At 36.9% G+C, this 27015-nt stretch overlaps 1 protein-coding gene across 1 annotated transcript in view; it reads right to left on the reverse strand.

The window, feature by feature from the left end:
- The window catches only part of GUCY1A1 (guanylate cyclase 1 soluble subunit alpha 1), a 34875-nt gene that overhangs the window by 1737 nt on the left and 6123 nt on the right, over positions 1–27015 (reverse strand). The window contains exons 2-8 of the mRNA XM_027635992.1: positions 11590–12006; positions 9827–9888; positions 8148–8206; positions 6446–7155; positions 4442–4927; positions 3803–3946; positions 1480–1634 (exon numbers count right to left, since the gene is read on the reverse strand). Coding sequence (XP_027491793.1) covers positions 1480–1634; positions 3803–3946; positions 4442–4927; positions 6446–7155; positions 8148–8206; positions 9827–9888; positions 11590–11838 — 1865 coding nt within the window. The 5' untranslated portion in view covers positions 11839–12006. The remainder of the gene's footprint in view (positions 1–1479; positions 1635–3802; positions 3947–4441; positions 4928–6445; positions 7156–8147; positions 8207–9826; positions 9889–11589; positions 12007–27015) is intronic.

Raw genomic sequence — 27015 nt, forward strand, 5'->3', positions numbered from 1 at the left:
AATATTCTCTGGAGATGAATACACAGGCATGCAGAAACCTACTTATGCCACCAGTTATAGACAAGTCTTGTGTGGACAAAGTGTCTAATGGTTTTAAAAAAAAGACCGTAGTCAGTATTATTTAAAATGATTTTACATACAGAGATGGAAAAACAGTCACTGTGGGCCAGCACTGTTCTTCTGACATACATAAGCACTGGCAATGCTAATGTTATCTCTGTGTTTTTAGAGCACATAATCAAAAAGAGCATACTTTAGAGCATACTTTCTGTGTGCTCTAATACCTGTGCTACTTTTTCTAAATCACCTATACAAGATAATCTAAAGCTTGGCACCCTGTGTGTCACACAGCACATGCTGCAGGGGATGTCAGGATCCTGTGCCAAATTCTCTGTCTGACGTTGGACACAGAATCTTGCCACAAGGCATTATCAGATACATGGCAGTGAGTACAAGCTGTGTAGAAACAACATACAGCCCAGGCTACGCTGAGGGTAGCTGAGCTTCCTTAAAATGTAGAAAATAATTTATAATATTTCTGGTTACTTTACCCAGCCAGCCATATCACTTTGTGTTAGCAGATTCACTCTCTACAGTACATTCTTATAAAACTTTTGGCCACTCTGGAAGAAACAATAATCTCTGTCAGAGCAGTGGCATAAAATTCAGATCTGGGTCTGGAGTTCGGATGTCGACTGTTGTTACCATCACATTCAAAACAGTTTCCTATTGTCTTGCCTGGCATCTATAAGACATTATTACTTGGCCATGAACATGTTGCAAGGTGATTTTGAAGTACAGTTAAACAGATAATACAAAAAGAGTGTTAGGTTTAAAGGACAAAGGAAAGATGCTGTATTTCCCATGGGAGAGTCTGCTAGCTGTCTGCATAACCACAGAGTTCACATTACTAAAAATATCTGAGTGGATAATTGGTACAGCCTTAAGTTCCATACTAAAAGTGTTAAACTGAATTGGTTATCAAGACCTGTATAAACTAAACACTGGCGTGGTTGACTCATTGTAACCTAATAATTAATCTTGCCTAACCAAAAGAGAATGACAATGTGTAGAGTGATGTTTAACAGTTCTTCAGTGAGGTTGTTACTTTCAAGGGCATCTGCAGCCAGTTTGGCATCCAGTTCACAGTGAAAGCTCAAAGGAGAGCAAACTATATGAGAGAAGAAGGAAAAAAAAGCAACACATATACAGCTGCGGGGTAAAAAGCAAAACTGGTCCAGACAGTCCATTTATTTTAAATGTAAGATCTGAAAAATAAGTATCAGCTGTTTTGTTTCACATTTTTTCTTGCTACTGCTGGTTGAATTCTGCCTACTAATAACTGTGGTGCGTTCATGAGCAGTCAGATAAAAAGAGAAAAAGGAAAATAAATAGCAGTACTTCAGGGAAATAAGAAAAAGAAGATAATGGACTACTACAGCAACTAGATGGACATTTTACATATATCAAGCACTGTACCTGTAAGTTGTTGGGCTGACATTTATTTTTCTAGGTATACTGCAAGATTCAAACTTATTGGCAAGGGTTACATTATTTCCAAAAAGGCAGTAACGAGGCATTTTTACCCCAACAACTCCAGCAAAGACAGATCCAGAATGAAGGCCAATACGCATCTTTAAGTAAAAGACAGAAAACAGCATTATTAAGTAAAACAGGATGGGTAAGATCAGTTTTATAAATTCTTCCTCTATTAAAAAAACAATATAATGAGCTACTAATATACATTGATTTAGCACAGTCTCCTTAAAATATCTGTATTCTGGTCATCACTGCTCATGGAGAGTGAACTAGCTGAAGTTTATCTTGCATTGCATTTTTAGTAAATAATCCTTCCATATCAAAATATGACTGTGAACTGCTGGTCTCTGTGGCAGTAAATTGATCTAGAAGCATCAGCAGGATGGCACTTGGATACTTTCTGGGAGGAATTACATGACACAATGTAAGACTGCTGACAGTTCATGAAGAGTACTTGCTTTGCTGTTCAGGTCAGAAGACAAGTCTTAGGGAATTGCAGAGACAGTATATCCTGCAGTTCCAACTGAACTCTGTTGACAAGGTCACACATAGATTAAATCCCAGTCCCAGATAACTGAATTTTCATAATTCAGTTAAAGAATCATTTAGGTTAGAAAAGACCTCAAACATCATAAAGTCCAACCAGTAACTGAGCACTGCCAAGTCCACTAAACCATGTCTCTAAGGACCACATCTACATATCCTTTAAATGTGTAGATGGCGACTCCAAGGATGGTGATTCCACCACTTCCCTGGGTAGTCTGTTCCAATGCAACCCTTTTCATTAAGAATGTTTTCCTAATATCCAATCTCAAAACCTTTTCTGGCAACACTTGAGGCCAATTCCTGTTGTTCTGTTACCTGGGAGAAGAGACTGACCCCCAACTCACTCCAGCCTCCTTTTGGGTAATTGTGGAGAGCAATAAGGTCACCCCTGAGCCTCCTTTTCTCCAGGCTAAACACTCCCAGCTTCCTCAGCTGCTCCTCATAAGACTTATGCTCCAGAACCTTCACCAGCTCCATTACCCTTCTCTGGACACGCTCCAGCACCTCAATGTCTTTCCTGTAGTGAGAGGCCCTAAATTGAACACAGGATTCAAGGTGCAGCCTAACCAGTGCTGAGTACGGGGGGACAATCACTGCCCTGGTCCTGCTGGCCACACTATTGCTGATACAGGCCACGATGACATTGGCCTTCTTGGCCACGAGGGCACACTGCTGGCTCATGTTCAGCTGCCTGTCAATCCAGCAATCAACACTCCCACCCAACTTGGTGTTGCCTGTGAAGTGACTGAAGGATGCACTCGATCTCTTCATCCAGGTCACTGATAAAGATATTAAATAGAGCTGGCCCCAAAACAGTCCTGGGGAACCAACAGCAGTTGCAATATTTTGATATCTCTTTTTTTTAACTCATACTCAGATTTTTGACTTTTACTTAGCTGGTGCTACATTCTATGAGGTTTTTTGGTGGGTTTTTTTGGAGGTGTTTTCTTTTTCTCATGTGCATTATACATATGTAGACATGTTTTCTTCAGAATAGCATTCTGACACAATAATGGCATGATGCCAACAAGCTTGCATGTCTACTATGTGTGCTACTCTTTTCATATCAAAAGAATATCATATCATTATGAAGAAGTTGCAATTTCTAATTTTGAGTGTTAAAGCAGAAAAACCTGCAACAAAAGCAAAATCCACCCACAGAGCAAAGATGGCTGAATTCCTCACTGAAAGGAAGCCATAAATATAACTACCATTGAATCTAACAGTTGCTTTGACAGCATTAACACCATTGTCTTATGGTAGTTGTTCAGTATCTGACTGTAAAACAAGAACTGTAATGGAATCATTTGAGATATCTGGATTACTACAATCAGAACATGCCTTTTTCCTATTCATAGATGCTATGTCAAAAGACATAGATGTCTAATTTTGAGAGAGGATTAGTAATTTCTTTAGAAAACAGAATATTCCATGCCACTGACAAATTTATTGCTACTGAGACAAAAACTGTAGCATATCAGATTGTACATACTGGCTTCACTGCATTAAAGTCTTTTGGGTTGATTTTCAGATCTCTATTTCACCTGTACCTCACCACAAAACTCTCATTCACAGAATTTAAAAAAAGTCATTTGATTCCTCAAATTGTCTGAGTCGATGCAATGACGTGAAATTTCCTTGAGTCAAACCCCCAAAAAACAACTAAACAAACAAAAATGCCCACTTTAACCATATAAAATACAATAAAATATATGACCTTGATAGGCTCTCCATGGGGAGACACCACCTCATCTGACAGTTCCATCATCTTCAGGGCCATCAGTGCTATTTGAACAGCATGTGTTTCACTTTCTTTGTGTAAGCCTCCAGCAACACAGTAGGCATCTCCAATAGTCTCAACCTAAAAGAGGTATATTTGTACCTTACTGTTAGACCGTGTGATACATATAAAAGAATAGTCTGACTTCATTAAGAATTGTAGCTACACATTGACCAAGTTTTATTTTTCATGCAAACTTATCCTGGACAAATCCTTCAGTATCATGCAACAGGAAAAACTGCACAACTTATATTTATTGCTGGGCATAATTCTAAATTATTTTTCCTTGTTCATCTACTGTCAGGCACCCATAGCTATATTAAACACCTATTTATTCCAGATTCACAGCACTGTCATTGAAATTAAATTTTAAAATTAAAGTTTTGATGGGTTTCTCTCTTGGCTGCATGAACAGCTGTTTATATTGATTTTTTGTTGGGTTTTTTTGTGATTTATCTGTCATTTAAAAATGGTTTATGGCAAAATGATTATTGGACCCCTATTATCCTCTGTCCTACTTAGTCTTAATTTCCTTTCCTGCCCCAGAATCCCACAGAAAAGCAATGAATTGTGTACCTTGTAGACATCTAGCTCTCCACATTGGTAATCAAAGCGAGTATAAAGCTCATTAAGCATGGTGATAACCTGCATAGGTGAGCATTGGGAACAGATGGCAGTGAATCCAACTATATCAGAAAAAAGCATTGTGACATTATTAAATTTCTTGGCTTGTACAACTTGTCCCTGCCACAGCTGCTGAGCAACCTCTCCAGGAAAAATTGAAAACAGAAGATCTACAGTCTTCTTCTTCTCTTCTTCAAGTGCTTGATGGGCCTGCTCAAGAGTTGCTTTTAGCTTTCCTAACCTCTTCTTCAGTCCATCCTGGGCTCTAGCCTGCTCTCCTATCAGAACAACATCTCTCAATGCATTGTGAATGGGAATATCTGAGAGGTACAATCCACGTCCTGTAAAATCTTCAAGTCTATCCACACAAGGAGATCCCAAGAATAGAATGGCACTGGATTCAAAAATATAGATCATTTGGCCTTTAAGATCCATTACCTGAAACAGTTAATTTAATAACAGTTAATTAATAACAGTTAAAAGAAACAAGAATTCATGCAAAACATGCGTGGCAATGGTCTAGAAACAAGAAGTTTTAGAGGAAATACATTTTGCTGAAATCTAAGAAAATCAAGACTGGTCCATAGTCCTCACATTTGCATGCAGTTCCTTAAGAGACAACATGGGGTGCTGAATCATAGAGCCATCAAATAAGTTCACTTTTATTGAGTCTTCTGGTAAAAAAGTTAGACCCCAACTTAAGGATAAACACCTAATTATGTTTGAGTATCAGTATCAGTTTTAGCTTAGGAGAAAAAGAAAAATGAAAATAATGAAATTTTGTGCATTTTCATCTTTCCATAAAATGTTACTGATTAGAGTGGCCTATGAATTTCTACTAATAACTCTAGTTCGTGCACTTTCCTCTGTAAGATAAAGGGAGAAAATCTGCTTCAGTTTTATCATAGGATATTCAGTACTCAGTACAATTTAAAATTAAAGTCAGAAATGGAAGAAATGTCCCATTTTAATGATTTAAAAAAGAAATATATTTTTTATGAAGTGGTTTTATGTTCTTTCTGTAATCAGTTGTGTAATATGCAAGGTGCTGCAGAGCTTAGCTTAACACTGCTTTGAATGACCACTATTCTAATAACATATTCTAATTCTAATTCTTTGCTAATGGTCATTTGCATATGCAATTACATGCAAAAGCCAAGCTAAGTCTACTACCCCTTGAAATTTTCTAGTGCAGAAATGGATCTGAGATGAAGTAGCTACATTTTTTAAAAGTAGCTACATTAATAAATGAGTGAAACTTTTTTCTATTCTTCCCTTAAATTCATGGAATGTTGAGTCTGAACTGGTAATTCATCCTGGACTGCCTCAGGTGTAAATATACTGGAATTCAGCTGGGACCAGGAATGAATAAAAAGAGTCATTGAATACTCAATGTTTTTTACTGTCCCAGGTCACTTGTCACAGACCCAACTTCAGCAAAGACAGTAAGTAATCCCATCAGCTAAAACTAAGGGGAACCTTTGGTGGTTGCATCTGATGAAAACATCAGAATATAAAAGATATCAAAATGCCAAAGATACCAAAGGCTGAATGATCAAAGGAAACATCTACTTCTTTTCCCCAAACCTTAGAGCTGTTGTTTTCAAATGATTCAGGGGCACTTTGTTAAAGGTTTCCCTGACACTCTCTTTGTATTGGAGATGTCCTTATCCTCAGAAGCATGGCATGTCACTGGCTTTATCTCAATATTTCAAGTTATTTCAAAAATATCAAGTTAGCATTCAGATTTTACTTGGTAAAAGTCCTAAAGCAGAGTTTTGACCGAAATTGGCTTCAGAATCTGAATAACATTCGAGTACCCTAAATAAATTATTATTATGCAGTTATATTAGATATTTGGAGGTAATGCAAAATGCACCATGTTTTTTGGATATTTTAACTCCATCTGAAGAAAACAAATTCCTCACAGAAGTAGTAGCAGTAAAGAGCTCTTACCATAGATGGTTTCATATCAGTATTGTCCCATCTTCTAACTCGTACAGTAAACTGCATATTTAGCATTGTCATTATTCCACTAAAAGTGCAGCTTACTTTGGGGGTAAGAATTTCAAAATATTCTTCAAAATTGGGCTTAGCTTGAAATTCTCTCCTGGTCAAAAGTCTTCTTATCCCATTTCCAATTTGAAGAACTGACATATCCTTGTCAAACATAAAATGAAATGGGAAGGTCTTACAGAACACAGAGGCAGGAATCACAAGTGAAGACTGTGGTTTACAGGGAGATAAGGAAGGCTTTGTACTTTTGACTTGTATAGAGTACAGCAAATAAGGCTGATTAGCAAATTCAGTGCAGTCATTATGGAAACAAGGAGGCATGAGCGTCACTTCCACCTCAGTTTCATACAAAATATGAGCTGCTGCTTTAATGATACCAGACAGAATAAGACTTGTGATTTTCTTAGGAAAGAAATAATACACATTTAAGAAGTCCTGATCTTTCTCCAGGCATAATATGGAGGCATCTTCAAGTCTGTCCTTTTTTCCTGCTTCTTGGCTGTGGCCACTCTGCTTCAGCAGGGTAGTGAAACTGTTCAAAAAATCCTTAAGGGTCCCTCCAATAACCCCTAATATGTGTTCATCCTCTTCATAGCATATTTTAAATAGCTCTTCACCGAGAGATTCCCGTAGAGACTCCACGGGAACACCTGCATGGAACCACATTTTAGTCAGAAATGCATTCATCATTCTGAATCAAAGGCTAACCTCCACATTTTTTTATCCTAGGCCAAAACAAATTAGCAATATCCTTCCCTGATCCATCATTGACACCTGAGGGCATTCTTATTTAGGAGTCCTGGAAACAGGGAGGCAATTGGTTGTAGCTTAAAAACATCCAGGATCAGATGTTCTTTGAAGAGATGTAAACAAAATGAATACACACTTTGGCACAAGATTTAACTCAACTCCCTTAGATTCATATAAAGTAGTAAAATAAGAATTTTAAAAATTAACACAAGAATAAAATAGGATATGCAGATATAAGTACTATGCCCGATACATTAAATGACTCTAGGAATATTCCAGAGCGCTAAGGCCAATTGGCACAGAATGGCTCACATCTTTGCTAGTAAATTGGTTTTAACAGGATAACTGGATGCAAAGTGACTGTTGGGTATGTTCCAATTCCCCAGATGTTAGTGGGAATCATCTGGAAAAGTGTTGTCTGTCACAGACCAACTGTGTATGGAAGACCATATTTCAGTTCCTGGAAATGTTAATTTACTATTACAGATGTAGCCAGAGTTACGTATTTAAAATTACAGCAGTTCTCTTTTGACACACTACAGTCCTTCAGAAGATGAAAAGGATCAAACAGTTTTTCATTAGTATAAAACTGTAACTTATTACTAATGTATAATTCCTTCCGGATGTTGGATCTTAGGGGTGGATGATTCTATGACAGCTCAGACTCAAGAAACTTGTCTTTTTAGCCCAGATTTTGATATTAGTTGTAGAGATCAGAGTTTCACAGACATCACAGAGATCACAGATGCTGCCTCTGTTTTGGCAGCATCACCACAACCCTTACATGGAAGAAATTATTTCTTAGTAACAAGACTAATTTATATAGAATATATTCTTTTATATATAGGGCATATATAATCTATTTCTCTACTATTAAACAAGTTTACATTACCTGCTGCATTAGCATGATCACTGATAATTTTTTCAAAATCTTCACTATCCCCAGTTATTCTGTAAAGATCATAAAAATACAAATAAAATCCCTAAAAATGTAAGATAAGCATAGTAAAAATAGTAACTACAGAAGTTACCTACCTTGTGTTTAATGTGTACAGACCAAGTTTTGCTGATCAAATAGGAAGTTTTTAATTAATTAAAAATGGGGTCCTGATAGGATCTTACATTATCCTTTGCATTTCTGGTGAGTTAAAGTTTTGGTGGTCTGAGCTCAAATTATGGATTGAGGCCACATTCTCTTGCCTGTCATTGCAACAGTCCTGTTTTTTTATTTGGTTTGTGTTTTTTTCTTGAAGCTATAACTATATTTCATAATGTGTTGTGTAATACAATTGGAATTTATATTAAAGTATTTTTTGGAATTACATTGCATTAAATTAAAAAAAGGTGAGAAGGTATTTCTGCTTTGAGAGGAAATGCCAATAGCAACTGTGAATTTCAAAATTATTTTTTCACTCATAGTAATCCAGATTTTTGACACAAAACTGCAGACCTCTGAGTTCTCTGAGGACAATAAACATCAACCTCTTTGTTGAATGTCTGACTCAAAATTATGAGAAGGACATGTAGCATAGATTAACCTCCATATAACAATAAATTCCCGATACAAGCTTTCAGAATTTCTTCACTTGAAATACAATAGATACGCAAAAGCAATACAGACATTTAGATTTATTTTACATTTGCATTATTACTTCATTAAGAATATCACAGTAATTTTTTGTTTTAAACCAATACTCCAGGAAGAAACATATAATTAGAGATAGGGCAAACATTCATAGCAATAAGCCAGTCAGCAATTCCAATGCACATCTGACCAGCTGTCTTTGGTTCAGCCAATGTATGTAAAGTGCTTTAAAAATATCAAGTATAATTTAAAAAAAAGATACACTGAAATTATCTATTCTTATCATGGTGAGCAACAGTGTAGTTTCCAACTTCAATTTTTTTCTTCACTTGGAAAAGAGATTTAACTTGAGGGGCTTATTTTTTCACATGCATTCAATAAATTGAATATTCAGTGTATCGTGAGATGCTAATAAATTCTCACTCCCTACAAGGCTCAAATGATTAATAGTACTAAGGAGTGCTTAAAATCAAACTGAGTTCCTCAGAAACAGAAACCAGAAGCCAAGTGAGCTTAGGAAAACATATGTCAGTATCTGGAGCATATGATTGTTCACTGTATCAGAAGCCAAATTCTTTTGTATAATACTAATTGTTAGTATTTAAAACTCTTTCCTTGGGATCTTAGAAACACTGAGCTAGACCCATACACAACCATATCTATCTTTCCATCTATGCCCAAGCAGTCTCTGAATTCCTCCAAAACACTTGCTCATTTTAAACAAAGTCCTTGCCCGTTTCCCTGTACAAATGACTAAACTTGCCCATTAAGTCAACTTTGTGAGTGATATAAATATTTGTGAATATTTTAAAATAAAATAAATCATTACTAACTTACATTACATGAAATGTTACACAACAATTTGACAAGATAATTGAAAACAGTTTCCAGAAGTCCTGATTCCCAGTCACCACGTCAGTCCCTATGAACTGTTTGAAAAATGTTTTTGCAGTGAAGTTAGTAACAAGCTCATCACATATACATACCTGGTGTCTTTTATTCTGTGTTTTGCAAGTGTTCTTTGAAGTGCAAGATTTAGCCTCTCAAACTGGGGAAAGAAATATGTATATTGATTGAAATGTCATTGCTGAAAATTTAATCATAAGAATAACATTTTTATACAGAGAAGAATTACTTCACTGTCCTTGAAATGAACATCTTTTTTTAAGATGGTATTGCTATTAGAGACAGCATGTAATTTCTGTGTTTGGGGTTTCCTTTATGTTGATGTCTTCAGCTCTAGTATCTCTATAATTAAGCCCCTAAGGTCATGGGCACCAGTAGTTGTGTATTTAAATACAGTGATGTTCTTTACCTCCAGGTTCTCAGGTGGCCACAAAGACAGTGCTGCTAAGAAATAACTATAACTAACACAACTTTCTAATATTACACATTCCCCCAAAAAACCCCACATGGATTCAAAATGTAGAAAACAAGCAAAAACCATTTATGGAAAACTGAGATTAGGAAGATGCTTAGGTCTTGACCCCAAATTGGCATGAGAACAGACTACTATACTTGGACAAAGTTCCAATGAATATGACTTGATCATAATATCTTTAACTTTGCCAAGCTTTTGTCACAGATGATGAACTAGCCTATCATGATTATATAATAGGCAGCTGCATATATTTATACCACTCTTTAGAGAGAAAAAATATCAGTTACTTCGTTAAAAATCCCACTAACTATATACTAGAAAAGCAAAACAGCTATCATGACACCACTGAAACAGTGCTTTGCCAGTTTATTCATTCTTGGATTAAAAGTATTCTCCTTTATAAATTTAAAGATCAGTTCACAGGTTGAAAGGGATGGACTTCGTCTGTGTAAATGCACCAGAGGTAAAAACAGATTTATCAAAAATGGATTATCTAGAGGTTTAGTGAATGGGTAATAGATACTAAGAGCTGCATAACCAGATCTGCAAACAGACTTAAGAAAACTCCAGCACTTTAAATAAGGTACAGTGAATGTCCATAACGGAATTGTAATTAAATGAGTGTACAGAATTGTCCATTTGCCATTTGTAGTCCCAATATACATCAGTCAGTTCCTTCAACCTTCCACAGAATTTGAGGCAAGGTCAAGTGTTAAATGTTATGGAGCTGCATTTTTCATGTTCTTTTTACAGAGATAAACCATAGTATTCATCTCCACTCAAGCAAGCCTGCACTGTACCTGTTTTCATTTAAGTTGAGCAGAGACATAAGAATATCTTTGTGGTAAACATAAATGATACTGTTTTTAAAAATAGTATGACAGGAGGTTAGCATCATAGCAGATGGAAACAGCTATTTTAATTTTTTTGTGATAATGACTAATGCACTTAGCAGTATGGATTCAGTTAGGTGAATTGATGACATGACCCCATAATTTACATAATTAGGTAACAAGACAGAGTTTCTATAATTGTATCTCTATGTAAAAAAAATGCTACAGATATAGACAGATTTAAAAGGAACAATTAAAAAGATTAGTGGAAGATTGTAAATATAAGGCAAAAATATAGAGAAATACAGTGGAAGGAATTGTGTGCACAAAAGAGATTGTGGCAAATTATATCCAAAAGGAATGGAAGCAGATGAAATGAGGATTTAGACTATGAAGAACTACATAAAAACACAAGCTTTGAAATGAAAACAACTTTCTAAAGGCTTACAGATAAAGGCAGGCATGCTTTATCTGCTTTTTTAACATTTATAATTAAATGCTATTAAAGTTTTATTATTATGCAGTATCTATTTACCTCAGGAAAGATTAGTTTGCAGATGCTTTCAGTTAGTGTGTGCAGGTACACTCTACTTCGGCTCGTTTTCCTTTGTGGAAGGTTTGCTTGACCATCTTTTTCATGGACTTCTTTGCAGATGGGCAGTGCTGCTCTAGAACTGTTTTCTGTGCAGTCCTTGTCATGTTCCTCAGTAATGTGACCTTGAGTCAGTAAGGAGAAAGGACATTCCCCTGTGATCTTCAAGTCTTTCAGTTTTGTACAGAACATACTGTACGAAGTCTCTCTCTTGAGATTAAGAGTACTTGGCTTTGCGCTTAAATAGTTCTCTTTTGTTTACTAGCAAGACCAGAAGATGCCAGAACAGTAAGTTGATAAGGCAACCACTGTGGAAGGTTATTGGTAGCTATAAATCATCACAGGAAAAAATGTGTGCCCCTACAAAACAAAAAAAAAAGAAAAAATTAAAAACATTTATTTTCTCTTCTAAATTCCCATGACATGCCAGTTTTATCATAAGTACATTAAAATAATGGCTTTTTGAGGACCTTGTTCAGGAAAGCACTTAATCTCATGTGCCCTTTCAAGCACGTAACCCCTACTGACTTCAATGCTTCAGGTAACTAGAGTTGCATGCACAGTTAAGTTCTTGGATGAATGGGGACTGGAGTGATTATGGCAGAGGACTTGTTTTATCTGATATATTTTTGGTCACATAGATGGATGAGGTTTCTGAAAGAGCAGAATTCTAATGAGAAAACCTTTTTAATTCTTCATAAGCAGCTATTAAAAACTACCTGATACACTGCAATGAAACTCATTTGTTATGGATACTTAAATCTCATTTACTTGATGCTTGTAATCCTTTTTGTAATAGAGACACATATGACTAAAGTTAGTATGTGTACTTCAACAGTAAACCATCCAAAGCCAAAGGTTAGCATCTTGTGTAAAAACAACTGACTGCTGACAACTAACATCATGGTAATTTGACCACATGACTGAAGTTGCTCGGAAACATCAAAGGATTTTTATGTTTTTTAAGGTGATAACTTTTGAAAACCATATTTAAAAAAAAGGCTATACTTTTCATTTTAATAAGGGTTCCCTGTCTGTTACAGGGCCAAAGCCCAGCTAGAACTTAATCTGACTACTGCTGTAAAAGACAGTAAAAATATTTTTACAAATATATCAGCAACAAAAGGAGGGCTAAGGAGAATCTCCATCCTTTATTGGCTGCAGGAGGAAACATAGTGACAAAGGATGAGAAAAAGGCTGAGGTACTTAGTGCTTTCTTTGCTTCAGTCTTTAATAGCAAGAGCAGTTGTCCTCAGGGTACCAAGGCCCTGTGGTGGAAGACAGAGACAGAGAGCAGAATGATGCCCCCATAATCCAGGAGAAAATTATCAGTGACTTGCTACACGACTTAGACACACACAAGTCCATGGGGCCTGATAGGATATACTCAAGATTACTAAGAGAACTGGCAGAAGAGCTCACCAAGCCATTTTCTATCATTTACCAGCAGCCAGGCTAACTTTACTAGGCTAACTGGGGAGGTCCCAGTTGATGGGACATTAGCTAAGGTAATGTCCATCCACGAGAACAGTCAGAAGGAGGATGCAGCCTGTCAGCCTGACCTCTGTGTAAGGGAAGGTCATGGAGAAGGTCATCCTGAGTGCCATCACACAGCAACATGCAGGACAACCAGGGGAGCAGGCCAGCGTGAGTTTATGAAAGGCAAAACCTGCCAGAAAAACCTGATCTCATTCTATGACAAGGTGACCCACTTGATGGATGAGGGAAAGGATGAAGTCTACCCTACTCAAATAAAGACTTTGACACCATTTCCCACAACATTCTCCTGGAGAAACTGGCTGCTCATGGTTTGGACAAGCACAGTCTTTCCCAGGCAAAAAACTGGTTAGATGTCTGGGCCCAGAGTGGTGGTGAATGGAGTTAAATCCAGTTGGCAGGTCAGTAGTGGGGTTCCCCAGGGCTCAGGATTGAGGACAGTCCTGTTTAATGTCTTTATCGATGTCCTGGATGAGGGGATTGAGTGCACCCTCAGTCAGTTTGTAGGCAGCATCACGTTGGGCAGGAGTGTTGATCTGCTGGAGGACTGGAAGGCTCTGCAGGGGGATTTGGACAGGATGGATCTATGTGATGAGGGCAGTGGTATGAGGTTCAGCAAGGCCAAGTGCTGGGTCCTGCCCTTGGGTCAAAACAACCCCATGCAGTGCTACAGGCTGGGGGCAGAGTAGCTGGAAAATTGCACAGTGGAAAAAGACCTGGGGGTGCTGGTTGACAGCAGCCGAACATAAGCCAGCAGTGTGCCCAGGTGGCCGTGAAGGCCAATGGATCCTGGCCTGTATCAGCAGTAGTGTGGCCAGCAGGACCAGGGCAGTGATTGTTCCCCTGCACTCAGCTCAAGTCCTGTGTCCAATTTTGGGCCCTTTAGTTCAAGAAAGACATTGAGGTGCTGGAGTGTGTCCAGAGAAGGGCAATGGAGATGGTGAAGGGTCTGGAGCAGAAGTCGTATGAGGGGCAGCTTGAAGAAGCTGGGGGTGTTTAGCCTGGAGAAAAGGAGACTCAGGGTGACCTTACTGCTCTCTACAATGACCTGAAAGGAAGTATAGTGAAGTGAGGGTTACCAAGTGACAGAACAAGAAGAACAGGCCTCAAGTTTTGCCAAGGGAGGTTCAGACTGGATATTAAGAAACATTTCTTCATGGAAAGAACATTCAGAATTGGAATAGGCTGCCCAGGGAAATGGCAGAATCATCATCCTTGGAGGTATTTAAAAGATGTGTAGATGTGGTGCTAAGAGGTATGGTTTAATGGTAAAGATAGAAGTGCTGGGTTAATGGTTAGACTCAATGATCTTAAAGGTCTTTCCAACCTAAACAATTCTATGATTTATTTCAGTTAGAGAATCTGAAAAAGGCTCTTTCATTCATTTTCTATTGACTGTATCTTATTGAATCAGATCCTTTCATCCTCATATGATACTACTTTATAAAGATAATCCTCAAGAGCTTTTGGTGACTCTGGAAGCAGCTAAGTATTACATTTTTCTCTCTGGAGATATAGGACAATAATTATGTCTTTCAAAGGCACTATAGCTTTAGCAAGCATGTGCACCAAACCGCTTGTTTCTGCCTTGAGACACCCAAAGGGCTTTTAGGGTCACACAGCAACTGTATCAGGGTTAAAAATAACTAATTCCCTGATACAGGTTATCAGCAAAACAGCTGGAATGAATGGCACAGCAGAGGAGTGCTGCAGACCCAGTACAAGTGGCGTGGATAAAAGGAGAAACAGGCAGAAACTACTTTCATTGGATCTGCTGCTGTAAAAAAATATTTGGCAGAAAAGGCTCCTTTAAAGTATGCTGTAATACTAATGTTGTCAGGCCAGCTTCTAGGGGACATCTATCAAAATTAAAGTATTATTTTAAGAATCAATAAACACAATGCTAAGAACAAGAGACTGAAGGATGTTTATATAACATTCTATATTTCTGATTTCAGTTTTTACTTAGAAACTCATTTGTTTCTGCTGCATGGACATCAGTAATGCTTCATTTTTTATTGCTGAATACTACTATGTAGCAAAAAAGGCAGTGAAAAATTCAAAGCAAGAACCAGACTCCAAATACATAACTATCCATAATACTTTATACTGTAAGCATTGTTTTATATATACATATGTGCCTTTATTCAGAAGGCACTATATACCCCTATTACTATATACACATATTACTGTACTACGAAAGAAAAGCAAAAAGAACCATCTTTTCTGTAGTTGAACTGATCTGTGCACTGAAATAAACGTAAATATATACATGCATCATTGTCAAAGGCTAAAAAAACTTATGGTTTTGATGGATCTTACTTCCATGCGTTGCTGGATTTGGGCTGTAAATTTCTAGAGAAATCTTGAATTTAAAAAATAACTGCTAAAACATTTTAAGTCTTTGATAACAGAGATCTCAGTTCAAAACCATTATCAATTTAATAGTATAGCAATTTTCAAGTAGTGATCAATTCAAAACTCTTCCTGATCTCTGCAACAACAAAATCCCCTAAATCACATCTTTAAATAAACAAAGTGGAAAACCTAATTCCATGACACTTCAGAGGATTCAAATACTAAAAAAACTCTATGCATAGTCTAGGTCTTTCTTTATTAAAACATGAAGTTTACATCTAGTATCCTAAGTACATCTTGCACTTTATGCAACTAATATTCAGAAAAAAATCTACAGTGCTATATGAAAATCTGTCTCACTCAGATGGTAATTAGAGAGTGGTTTTAAAGGTCTGATAGGAGAAGATAATGAATCCCCAGTGTCGAGATTATAGGAGGAATTTCAGTATAATGGACCATAAAAAGGTATGAGAAAGATGATAGTACACATCACAGGTTAAGTCAAACATCTGCAGATATGTTTCAGGAATGAGGAATGCCAGCCATCACGTTTTTCCTAATGTTTAAAGGCATTTTCTGACCATAACCAAAAAAAAAATAAATAAATAAACATGAGAAAATTTTCTGGTTGTAATTTCACTCCAAACATGCTTTGAGAGTGCTCATCCCGGGGGAGCAGCAGTGTTTAATGTGAATTCTCCATCTCTGCCATATTAATTGATGTCAGTTACCTTGGGAAACAAATTGAAAATTAAAATTAAATAATCTGCTGTGAGATCAAACTACAAGCAACAAATTTATTCGGTGTCTTGAATACAACATGGCACTGTGCCACTCAGAAAAATGAAGATGACTTCACATAGCATAGTCATAGCTGCAGAATAACTTAACAGTGCTCAAAATGCTTTGTGCAAACATTTCATCGTATATTTACATCTATACTTGTCTTACAGTCAAAATGCCTCCCTTTATGTTTATTTGTACTAGTTGCTTCTGAATATTTCCTCTGTTAAAACCTTTCTTGAGAGTGTCATGAAATACAGTTCAATTAATCAATCATACATAAAATCCCCTAACAGTAACACAGCCATTTATCATAATTAAGCAATACCAGTTCTCAACAGTAGCTAAAAGTGGTTTATACTCTTAGTTTACGGACATGACACAAAAATTAGAAGCAACATTAAATACTTTTCTCTTATGACAAGCAGAGTACGGTATAATGATATAATGTCACTTTTTTATTTTCAATCATATATCAGTTAGGTGAATGTGTTTAGCAATTAAAAAAAGATTAGTTTGTTTTGCAGTACTCAGAAGACACAGTTGACTGAATCTAACTTTCTCCAGTGTGAGAGTGATTGCAGCACTTGCAGATGCTCACTGAGGTGTGGAAGCCATTGCCGCCACAGAAGCAGCTGTTAATTTGTCTTTCCTTTACATAAAGCAGAGGCTTGCTATTCCCATTCAGCTCTAATCTGTGAATCAGCTCTAAATTCTGAATCAGGGATTCAGAAATCACTGCTTTTTGACCCTTGCCAGTCAGTGTGCCTCTGCAGAGAGCAAGACTGTTTAGGACCCATCACGCATTCTATCAGTAGCAGGTCATTGCAGCTTCAGCTGTTCTGTCTATCAGCAAACACAAGCAAAATATCTAAGTCTTATAATTTTGTTTTATTAATCTGAAGTGCTGTGTGTAGCAACAGAATCAAAGCCCTAGTGATTGGTCTGTTTCCAAGGACTTAAAGGAGGCTTCTAAAATACTCAGAGAAAATTGTTCAAATCCAGATCAGTATATAGGTTAATATTTTAAGAAGTCAAAGTAAGTATTTAATAGTCTTATTAAATCCTGCACAAATAAGTAAGCTTTCTTTGGCTGCTTCCTTTATTGTTAACTTGACTGGTGCACACACCTTTAAAGCATTACTTTGTTTGGGTATTGCTCCTTAGCAAAAGATGTAAGTAACTGAAGGAGGTAGGCAAATCTTACAAATTTTTAAGTGGTAGTGAGTCATACCTAATAGAAAACTGACAGTTAAGGTTATCATGAGACACACATTTCTGCTGCTTTAAAATATTAGCATATGTGCAATAACACAAAACACTGTACCTTAATATTGAAACCAATGTTCTTAAAGACAGGGCAAAACCCAAGTTTTAAAGTATCATTGAATTTCTTATACTGATTTTGTGACTGACTCATTTCCCTGTAATGGTCTGAACAAATCCTTAGATCCAACTATACCCCTGAGAGAAGCCCAGACTCCAGATGTGAAAGCTATATTGCAGCCACATCTCTGGTTTCAATTAAAGGCACAAGAGGAACCTTAATTATTACACCCATGTTTTGGCAGGTAGCTAAAGGAAGGACTGATTCCCAAATGTTGCTGATAAAATACATATTTGCCATTTTAAGTATCACATTAAGTACTTTGGTAGGGTAAATATTTTCCTATGCTGGAACCAAATAACAGGGAGGCACGCTGAGAAGACAGCGTGGGAAAAATATTCTCTTCCTGTGAGTCAAAACCTATCTGCGAAAACACTCCATAGCAAGCCCAGCAGGAGCCTCGCAGCACCTGATCCTCTGCTTCCACTGTCACACTCTTAGGCAGAAGTAGCAGCCCTTGGCTGTGGCACATCTGTGCACCCTCACCCTTGGTCCAAAGCATGGCTTGTACCATCAGCTAAGCAGCTTCCTCAGATGGAGATACTACCCCTGAAAACCCCGGATTCCTTATGTTGTGGGAGCTGTTGAGACTGACTGCTCGTGGCCATTTTTCCTGAGGCAGAGCTAAAGATACTTCATAAACACTAGAAACAACCTGCTGTATGTAACCACAACGCACTATTTAATTATTGTGTTTGGTTTGGGATTTTTTTTGAGAAATCCTGATACTGAACTGACATAACTGATGAGATTTCGAGTGATCCAGGTGCCCAGATAAGGAAGAAAAGGAAGGTAATTGAAACAGAGGAAGTGCTGCAGTGAGAACAAGCAAAACCAAAACCAATCTAAAGAACCTGGAAATTACTCTCATACTTTAAAGGAATATATTTCTAAATATGGGATTAATCTGCATTTTCAGTCTCTGAAAGTAAAATACTTCCACAAAAATTGTAAGAGAAAAGCTAAGAAAAAGAAGTTTATGTCTTCAAAACTTTTTCTTTCCAAGAATTAAAACTCGTCCTGAGGACATGCAGTGTTCTTGACAGGTAGCAGGAGTTAAATGTAAAGATCAAAGTCTTGCCAATAGCACACGGCATCTAAATTAGAATCTACAAAAGGAAAAGCACTGTGGGTCTAGAATATGAAGTAATGGTTAGTAGTTGTGCTTACTGATTCCTCCCAACTACCTACCCTTACAGCTCGATTTCTCAAACTTAAAAATGCATAGAATTTTACTCATTTAACTGGACCTTTACCTTCAAATGTCTGCAAAATCTGATTTTTATTTATTTCACAGATCAAAAATGCTTTTTAGGAGTAAATAAAATACAAAATAATTGCAATTATTTTGTGATAAAAGTAAACTGAGCTCCTGAAAGTGCTGCAAAAAGATAACTTTTTATCTCATACCATTAGTGAAATCTTAAGCTAGTATTCATGCATCTTCTGTAATAAATTAAACAATAAACTGCTTAAAAATTCCAAATTTCTAATGCATGAACTAACTTCTCACTTGAGAATCGTGGTCTGGATTAACTGTGAAGCATCCTTAGAGATGACAGAAAAATTCTCCTACTTCTTCAAGGACGCTTATGCACGTACTAATCTAACTGACAGTGATGTGGGTACCTGTTTACACAACTGACACTTAGGTTTGCATAAACATCAATATTGTTATTATTTTCCCAAATACATTGGAGCATTGTAGAGCAATATAGAACATTGATTGTAGTGTCTAATGACAGTGCATATGGTTAAATATTCCCTTTGTGTTCACAGCTTTAAATTATAATGAACAGCAAGTTTTATAAATAAAAGTACTAGTAGTATTATAAATAAAAGTACTGAAAGTTTCCCTGAACTCTGTAGATCTTAGAGAAGTGTCTGAAGACTAAAGTAAAGTGTTTCATTAGCAGAATTCAATTGCAGAGTTTTCTGACTGGGTATTTGCCACCTGTCACTTCTGTTTACAATGTCTACAAAATGATTTTCACACCGAAAATCACTGACAACTACCTTTCATATTTATTCATAGTTCGGCACTCGTGCCAACTCCCATTGAAGTCAACAGCATGTTTCCAGATATAGCAGGAATAGGATTAAAACTAACAGGTCTGTGACTGCTGTCACTAAAATACTGATTTGCATGTTTTCTTATTTCTGAACCAAAATATGACCTTGGCTTTTTTGATTTTGCATTTTTGCTGCTAGGTGTGCAGATGTGATGGCAATCACAGAACGGAGGTCGTTTGAGATTCTAGAAAGGTTAAAAACTATACATGGGAAGGTAATAATAGGAGCTTGTAATTAGTGAAAATGGTTCATTTTCCTGCAGCAGCGAGGTCATGTCCTCGTAACTTTTCTAAAAAATATATTGATTGAAGATCTGCATTCAACCAGAATACATGGCTGAAAGGAGTGTTTTCACAGCCATCATGCAGCTACTGATTCTGCTTTAGGTAGATCCCATGGCAAAAAAAAAAAAAAAAAAGGGAGCTCTGAAGAAGTAGAGAAATCAGCTACTTTCCCAGTTGTTCTCTTCCATGGTATTTGCAGAGCAGGACTAGAAGGCACCTTCCTTTTTGATTAAATGCCTACAGATGGTTTCTGCTACAAAACAGGTTTAAAATTAATTGAAATTGCTGATTTAGCCATGTGCACTGTAAATTAGTACCTTCCTTTTTTATTTTACTGATTGGCCTGTCATTTTCCACACAATGGTACAGGCAGATATAGTTATTCATAGCCCACCTCTTTAAAAATCTGCTCTTCTAAAAAAGATATTTCCAGTAGAAGTAACTACAGCAGCACAGAACTCAGATATCATTTTCACACTGAGGTCTCTACCAGCATAATTAACACGCATTCTTTAACTGTCTCACTGTATTATATCTCTTACCAGTATTTTCCAGTAAAAGTTAACGGCAGTAGCTTAATGGTGGCACATACCAAACCCCGTCCCATATCAATCCCTCAAAATTCTCTTAGCTGTTTAGTCTTCTTTTCAAGGTGGAATTGCAGAAAACACCTTAACATCTGCACCCGAAGATGTAAACACGGGCAAAAGTGACCTTCAAGCCCAGAATTTTGGAGGGCCTCCAAGGACTCCATGTGATGAGAGGAGGATGAAGATGATGAAAGAGGGGTCCCAAACTCCCCCAGACTCAATTCCCGAAGGGGTGTGCCAAAGAGCAGATAGGGCAGAACCAGAGGGTGGTGGAACGGGGATTGGATGGACATCACTGGGGACTGGATGGACATCATTATAAAATCGTAGCACCTGTATCAGAACACACACGTGGTGGTTTGTATTCCTGTAGCCTGGAGGCTCATTAAAGCTTCTGCTCCCTTATCTTATCTCTTCCTAAACTGGCCTGGAGTCTTTTTTTCTCCTTGGTCTTTTAGGCAACAGTTTGTTGCCTAAAGATTTGAGTGCACAAAAGCAGTGGATCTTACCTTTGAAAAGCACAGTTTCAAATGTTATCAGCACATCCTGTGAGATTGAATGCTCTAGAAATACATTACAATACCAATTTGAGTATATTGTTTAGTTTCCTACTAATTCTCTTCTGGAAAATATAGCAGATATGCATTTAAAGCAGAGAAAGCTAGGTGAATATGTGAATTTATATTGACTTTAAAAATGCAGGCTTCTTTTTTCACTAAAATGATGAAGCAAAGTAAAGATGAGAGATTTTATGAAATACTGAGCTTACGCATGTGGTATTAAGAGAAATTAATCTTGTTAATTAATCACAACAAATACGCACTTAATAACTAACATTAGCCCGCTGTTGGTGTATACCACTTGTGTAACAAAACGAAAAATTAAATAAATCAAGAGGCAGATTTTGGCTTCCTGTCAAATGTTCAATCTGTGATGCTTGTTATTGTCTCCAGTGCAATTGCTGAAGTTATCTCAGCTACTGATCTTTCAAATCCTTCCCTTACATTCATTCTACTCTTCTTTTAAGCATTTGAAAGGAATCAAATTGCACAGAGTGTTTCTCGGATTACTTTTGTAGAGGAAAAGTCAGCACATGCAAATGACAGCAGGAGGGAGAAGGAGTGCAAAATTAACTCAGAGGTAACTGCCATGATCACCACTTATTCTGTAATAACTTTCCCTTAGCCTTGGTGGCAGTTTTATATAAAGAGCGAGGTGAAAATGTGGCCCTGTGGAAAAGTAAGCTGAAAATATTTATGGGAGATTCAGCTTTGACGTATCTATTTAAAACCAAAAGGAATGTATTGGACAGACTATAGCAGGTTATTCAGATCTAGAAATGTGAGATCCTTTATAAAGAAACTTCTTAAGTCATTGTTGAAATGTAGCTTCTTGTTTTAATAACATATGCAGTGAAAATCAGAGGATCTTTGAGGTATCGATTATGACACAAAGGAAAACAAATGGCATATAACGCTACTTTACCAAACCTTCAGTAGTGCTAAACAACAAAGAAAAGATACATCCTTATAGCTAAAAAATATCAAATAGTCGAAACCTTGGTCAGTGCTGCTCCCCCAGTTATAACAGATTCATTTAGAAAGATTTAGGATGTTTCAAACCATACATTATACTGATTCAAGTGGATTAGCTGTTGAATTGCAGTTTCTCATAACAATATCAAAGTTGAATACTCAAATCCCACAAAAATAAAAATAATGTCATCCAGCTTCTTTGAAACTCTAATGTCTGTTTCAGTTCTGGATATTTGTGTGCCAGAGTGCTAGGCACAGACTGCCACAGAAACAGATCCTTGGCTTGAAATTCATGTAAATTCCACTGAAATTCACTGATTTCTGTGGCAGGTGTTTCAGATAAACAGAAATTAAACGGATTAAGAGATATGGAGAAAGGGAAATCCAAGAATAGGTTAATAAAGAAACTGATCAGATATACCAATCACTAGCCTCTAATCTGAGGTACAAATTCAGGGTTTAAATATTGAGATAAAGTAAATGTATTTTAACCATAAGCGTTCCTCTGCTACTCTTCTCACAAATTCACTTTTTGCACAAGGCCCTTGGGTCTTTCTCTCATTGGGTAAATACAGATAATTTTTCCATAAAATAAGTTAGATGATTTTGCCAGAGGACTTGGTTTTTTCAAAAGACTGGAATCATATTAGAAACTCCTACCAAAAAATATGCTTGTGATTTGAACTAACGTGCTTCTGTGCTACTGAACCTGAACATTGTGCATTGTTTGAACCATGGGGTAATCTTTCTGCAGTTATTCTAGGCAGGGTACCTAGAGTTATCCACAATTCTTCATCTTAAAACCTGTATAACTGCATTGATTGCAATGATATTATCACAGGATCCTTACCAAAGTCTGAAAGATCAAAGCTTTGCTCCATTTCTCAGACGGCATAGATTTTCTCTTTTTTTTTTTTTAATTTATTTTGCAATATCTGTTGTTCTTTATTAAGTGAGAGATAAAAAGGAGAGAAGGGAGATACAGACAGGATAAAGGAGCAAGGATGAAAAAACAACAAAGTAGAGAAGGAAGCCTATAGAAAGTCATGAGGATTAAAAAATACATAAGAAATAAGGAAATTGTGGGCAATAGAACAAAACTATTTGTAATGGGCAGTCCCTTACTGATAAATTTCTTTTCCTCTACTACAAATCCACTAAAGATTGGTAGGTGCTTATGCAAATAATTTTTTTGTAATCGTTATTATAGCCTATAGAACATGCTTAAATGATAATTTCAAGGAGCTTTCCAGTATTATGTTAGATTTTAGGGGAATTTTTTTGTGGCTGTGGTTTTTGGGTTTCAACCAACTCTGTTGATTATATATTACTCTTTAAGAAAGGATACATGTTTATCACCGTGATTTGGCTGTCAAGATCCAATTTCTAGTTTCATTGGTTTGCCTCACTAGCATCTCTTAGGAGGCTGGGAATGACATATCTTGTTTTATTTCATTGTGTTAATAAAGAAGTAAAGACTTCCCAAACATGGACATTTCCTATATTATTTTCTAGAATTTTGTTTTAAGTGGTGTCAATTTGTAACTTAAAGGTCAGATGTCCATTGCTCCTGATTTACGATTTCAAAGTTTTACATCTTCTTTTTAAAATATATTTCATTTTTCTTTTATAATATGTCTATAAGGAAAGTCTCTTCTCTCTCCATCAGGCCTTCTAAAACACCAGTCAGTGCTGCACATGTATCTGAGATCCCAGGATGGAAGAACTAGTTACCTGGCTTCCTTGAAGGCCCTGACCTGCATTCCAGTGAGGCAGCGTGGAAGTGCACTAGTGTCAGCAATCACCATTAACCACAAGCCAGACCTTCCTCCCACTGTGCCACCACAGACATAAGGAACTGTAAGGGCACACAGTTCAAGGTGTGACAATTTATGCTTTGGTGCTGGGAAGCTTTGGGCTTCAGTCCTCAGGTAATATGAGCAGAGAATACAACTTGAGAGTCTCGCTCTGGAGGACAGAGCTCCAAATGGGAATGACAGCTAAACAGAAGTAGCAATGGGGTCATCTGGGGTCATTTACTTTGTTGAGAATCCAAACTAAAGTCAACTGTATTTGATAAACTTCTTTGTCTCAACACTTCAGCCACCCAGATACCATAACACTCACTTTTAGTGTAGAGGCTGTCCCACACCAAAGGTCCTTCAAGTGCTATTTCCCACCAAAGTCAAAGAACAACCACTCTGCATGTGCTGTTTTCTAAATCTGTAAAATGGAAATCCACCACTGAACACTTGTTCTTTTCATTATATTAAGAAACCAGGTTCATTTAAAAAATGGAGCAGATAACAGGATGTCTCCAACTTTCTATGTTGCATACCGGTGCATTTATACTCAGGGAGTACTTCAAATAGGTTTTGAATGTTATTTAAATATTACCCTGAAAAGATATACTCGTTTGACTGGAAAGATTTTTTGTTGTCTGGGCCCTTAAAAAAAGAAATCATGTAACAAATAATAGGTTCCACATCTGTGCTTTTTTATGTGCATAGAAAGAGGATCTACATAGCAAGTTCCCCCTTCTTCTAGGGGGAAAAAGATGAGAAACCACATGTATAGCTGAGGCAGAGGGAAGGAATGAGATGCATGAGTTCCTAGAGGATATAAACCAGAGACCTAAGTTTAAGGATAACAAAAGGTAGTATCTCCTTCATGAAGAATTTCCTGCCAAGATGAAGACAATATTTTTAAGCATTTTGGCATTCTAGAGCATTCATAAGCACTATGAATCTTGTTAAGTGTGCACTCTCAGCAGGTAAAAACAAACAGAGGAAAATGTCTGCTGCACTGTGTATGTCTTCCTTTACATGGGGTCAGAAATATTTGACATTTCTGCTTACAGTCTAGGTGCTGTGGAAAATACAAAACATTTGTTTTAAGTACTTGCACCTGGCAAGTTCTAACAAGACACAAGCACTAACTTTACAAGTATCTTATGACAATGGAGAAATTAAGTTATCACAGTATCACAAGTGTCTTTGCAGCACAGTCATGTTGTAAACCTTTGCTCTGGGTTTTCAACTCTGTTTATAACGGGCATCTAAATCCCACACTGCCCATACTATATTAAACTGACATTAGGATTGCATTCCTAAGTAATGCAGCGTCTTTGCTAAAAGACAGAGTACCAAACCTACGTTTAGCGTTAAGGATCTGAATGCATTTATTAATATTTTACTAAAGATTATTAGTTTTTTCCATTATTGTAGTGTAACAGTTGGGAAAGAAAACAGTGCATTTTTTTTTATATAAAACATATAACTGCCTTTTTTGGCATATTTATTCCAGCATTAGATAGATCAGCCATTTATAATACAGTAAATTACAGCAGTGGCAATAAAGTCTAACTATTTTTTTAAATACATCATCCCCATTAGATGCATTTCTGCCACTACTACTCTCATCGCAGTTTCTTATCTTATTTTTAACCTATTCCAATTTAGTGCTAATATTCTGCCCACAATATGGGCAGGGATAGATGTTCTGTTTTAGCTTTTGCTATGGGTAAATCGCAATTCTATATTCCATCAGTATTCCTTGTTCTTCATCGCTTCAAAGCCTATTTGAAAAGATACCTTTACCTTTTAATTCCCCTCTATTTATCGTTTAAACCCATTTTTGCTTAGAACTTAGTAGTACTTAGAACTGCAAATAATTTTCAAAGAGAAACTTGAAGGAAAATATAATGAAATGATATTTCCTATATGAAGCAACTGTTAAAAACACTTTTTACTGGTATTTGCTAGTGCACCTCTCTAAGAGAATAGTCTCTGTCATGATGCCCACCTCTATCTCATGCATGGTACAGCTGCACACTTTGAACTTTGACTGGCCTTGCGTCTGTGGGTTCTAAAATTTACTACTGTTCTGGTCAATTACTTTTTCCACAGATTATTGCTATCGTGCTGTATCTCCCACAGATCTGGAGCATGTGACATGCAGAGTAAGTGTGGAGCTGATCCAAGTTGATACTAGTTTTCAGATCAGCTGCAGATTTTCAGTGTCATACTACAAATGTTGTGAGCCTATTAAAATGTTTTGCACGTCATGACTAACTCGCCATCGGAAGACTGGCCTCCTCTGTGCTGTTTCATTGACACAACACAACCAAATGTTTTTGTCTGCAGAAGGAAATAATTCGTTACCTTTTAACATTCACGAAAGTCACCATTCAGTCAGTGGGATCAATACTTGGTCAACAAGTGAAAATCCCTACAGAGGATTACACTCAAATACTGGTATTTAACCTTTTATCTGGTGAGTTCATCCCTGGGTAGGTTGCTTAGCAGAGAAATTGTCCCGCTGTTATCTTGCATTCTGCTCTTTCTCTGTTGCTGTTGTTAGGTCTGTTACTTGTTTATTTTAACCCAGAAGGCTCAAATTAAGATCAGGGCCATACAGGAATATACATCAAAAGATGATGTCTGACCTGAAGGGTTTGCCCTCTGACTGGTTAAGACAGAAAAAGCGAGATATGAAAGGAGACATAATGATGTCTCTTTTATAGGTGGGGAAATAAGGCATCTGAAGATCACAAAAGAAGGACTGCAGCTGAGCTAAGAAGTGCATCCAGACCTCATAACACAAGTTATGAGACTGCACAAGTTTTTTGCCCAGTTAGTAGATCTGAGTGATTTACAAAAATCAGGTCAAGCCTTATAAAAATTTGCAGCCAGATTTCAAGACTAAAGATGGGATCAAAACACTTGCACACAAGTAAAATTCAAATAGATTTTACAGATAGAATTCATAAAAGGGTGCAGATGCTATATATAAAAGCAGAACAAGGAAGGTGTCCTCACCCTAAATCTTCATGGCTAACACACAGCAGGTTTAATGTCACT

This window comes from Corapipo altera, unplaced genomic scaffold (assembly GCF_003945725.1).
Source record: "Corapipo altera isolate COAL_440 unplaced genomic scaffold, ASM394572v1 22b, whole genome shotgun sequence".
Classification (NCBI taxonomy): domain Eukaryota; kingdom Metazoa; phylum Chordata; class Aves; order Passeriformes; family Pipridae; genus Corapipo; species Corapipo altera.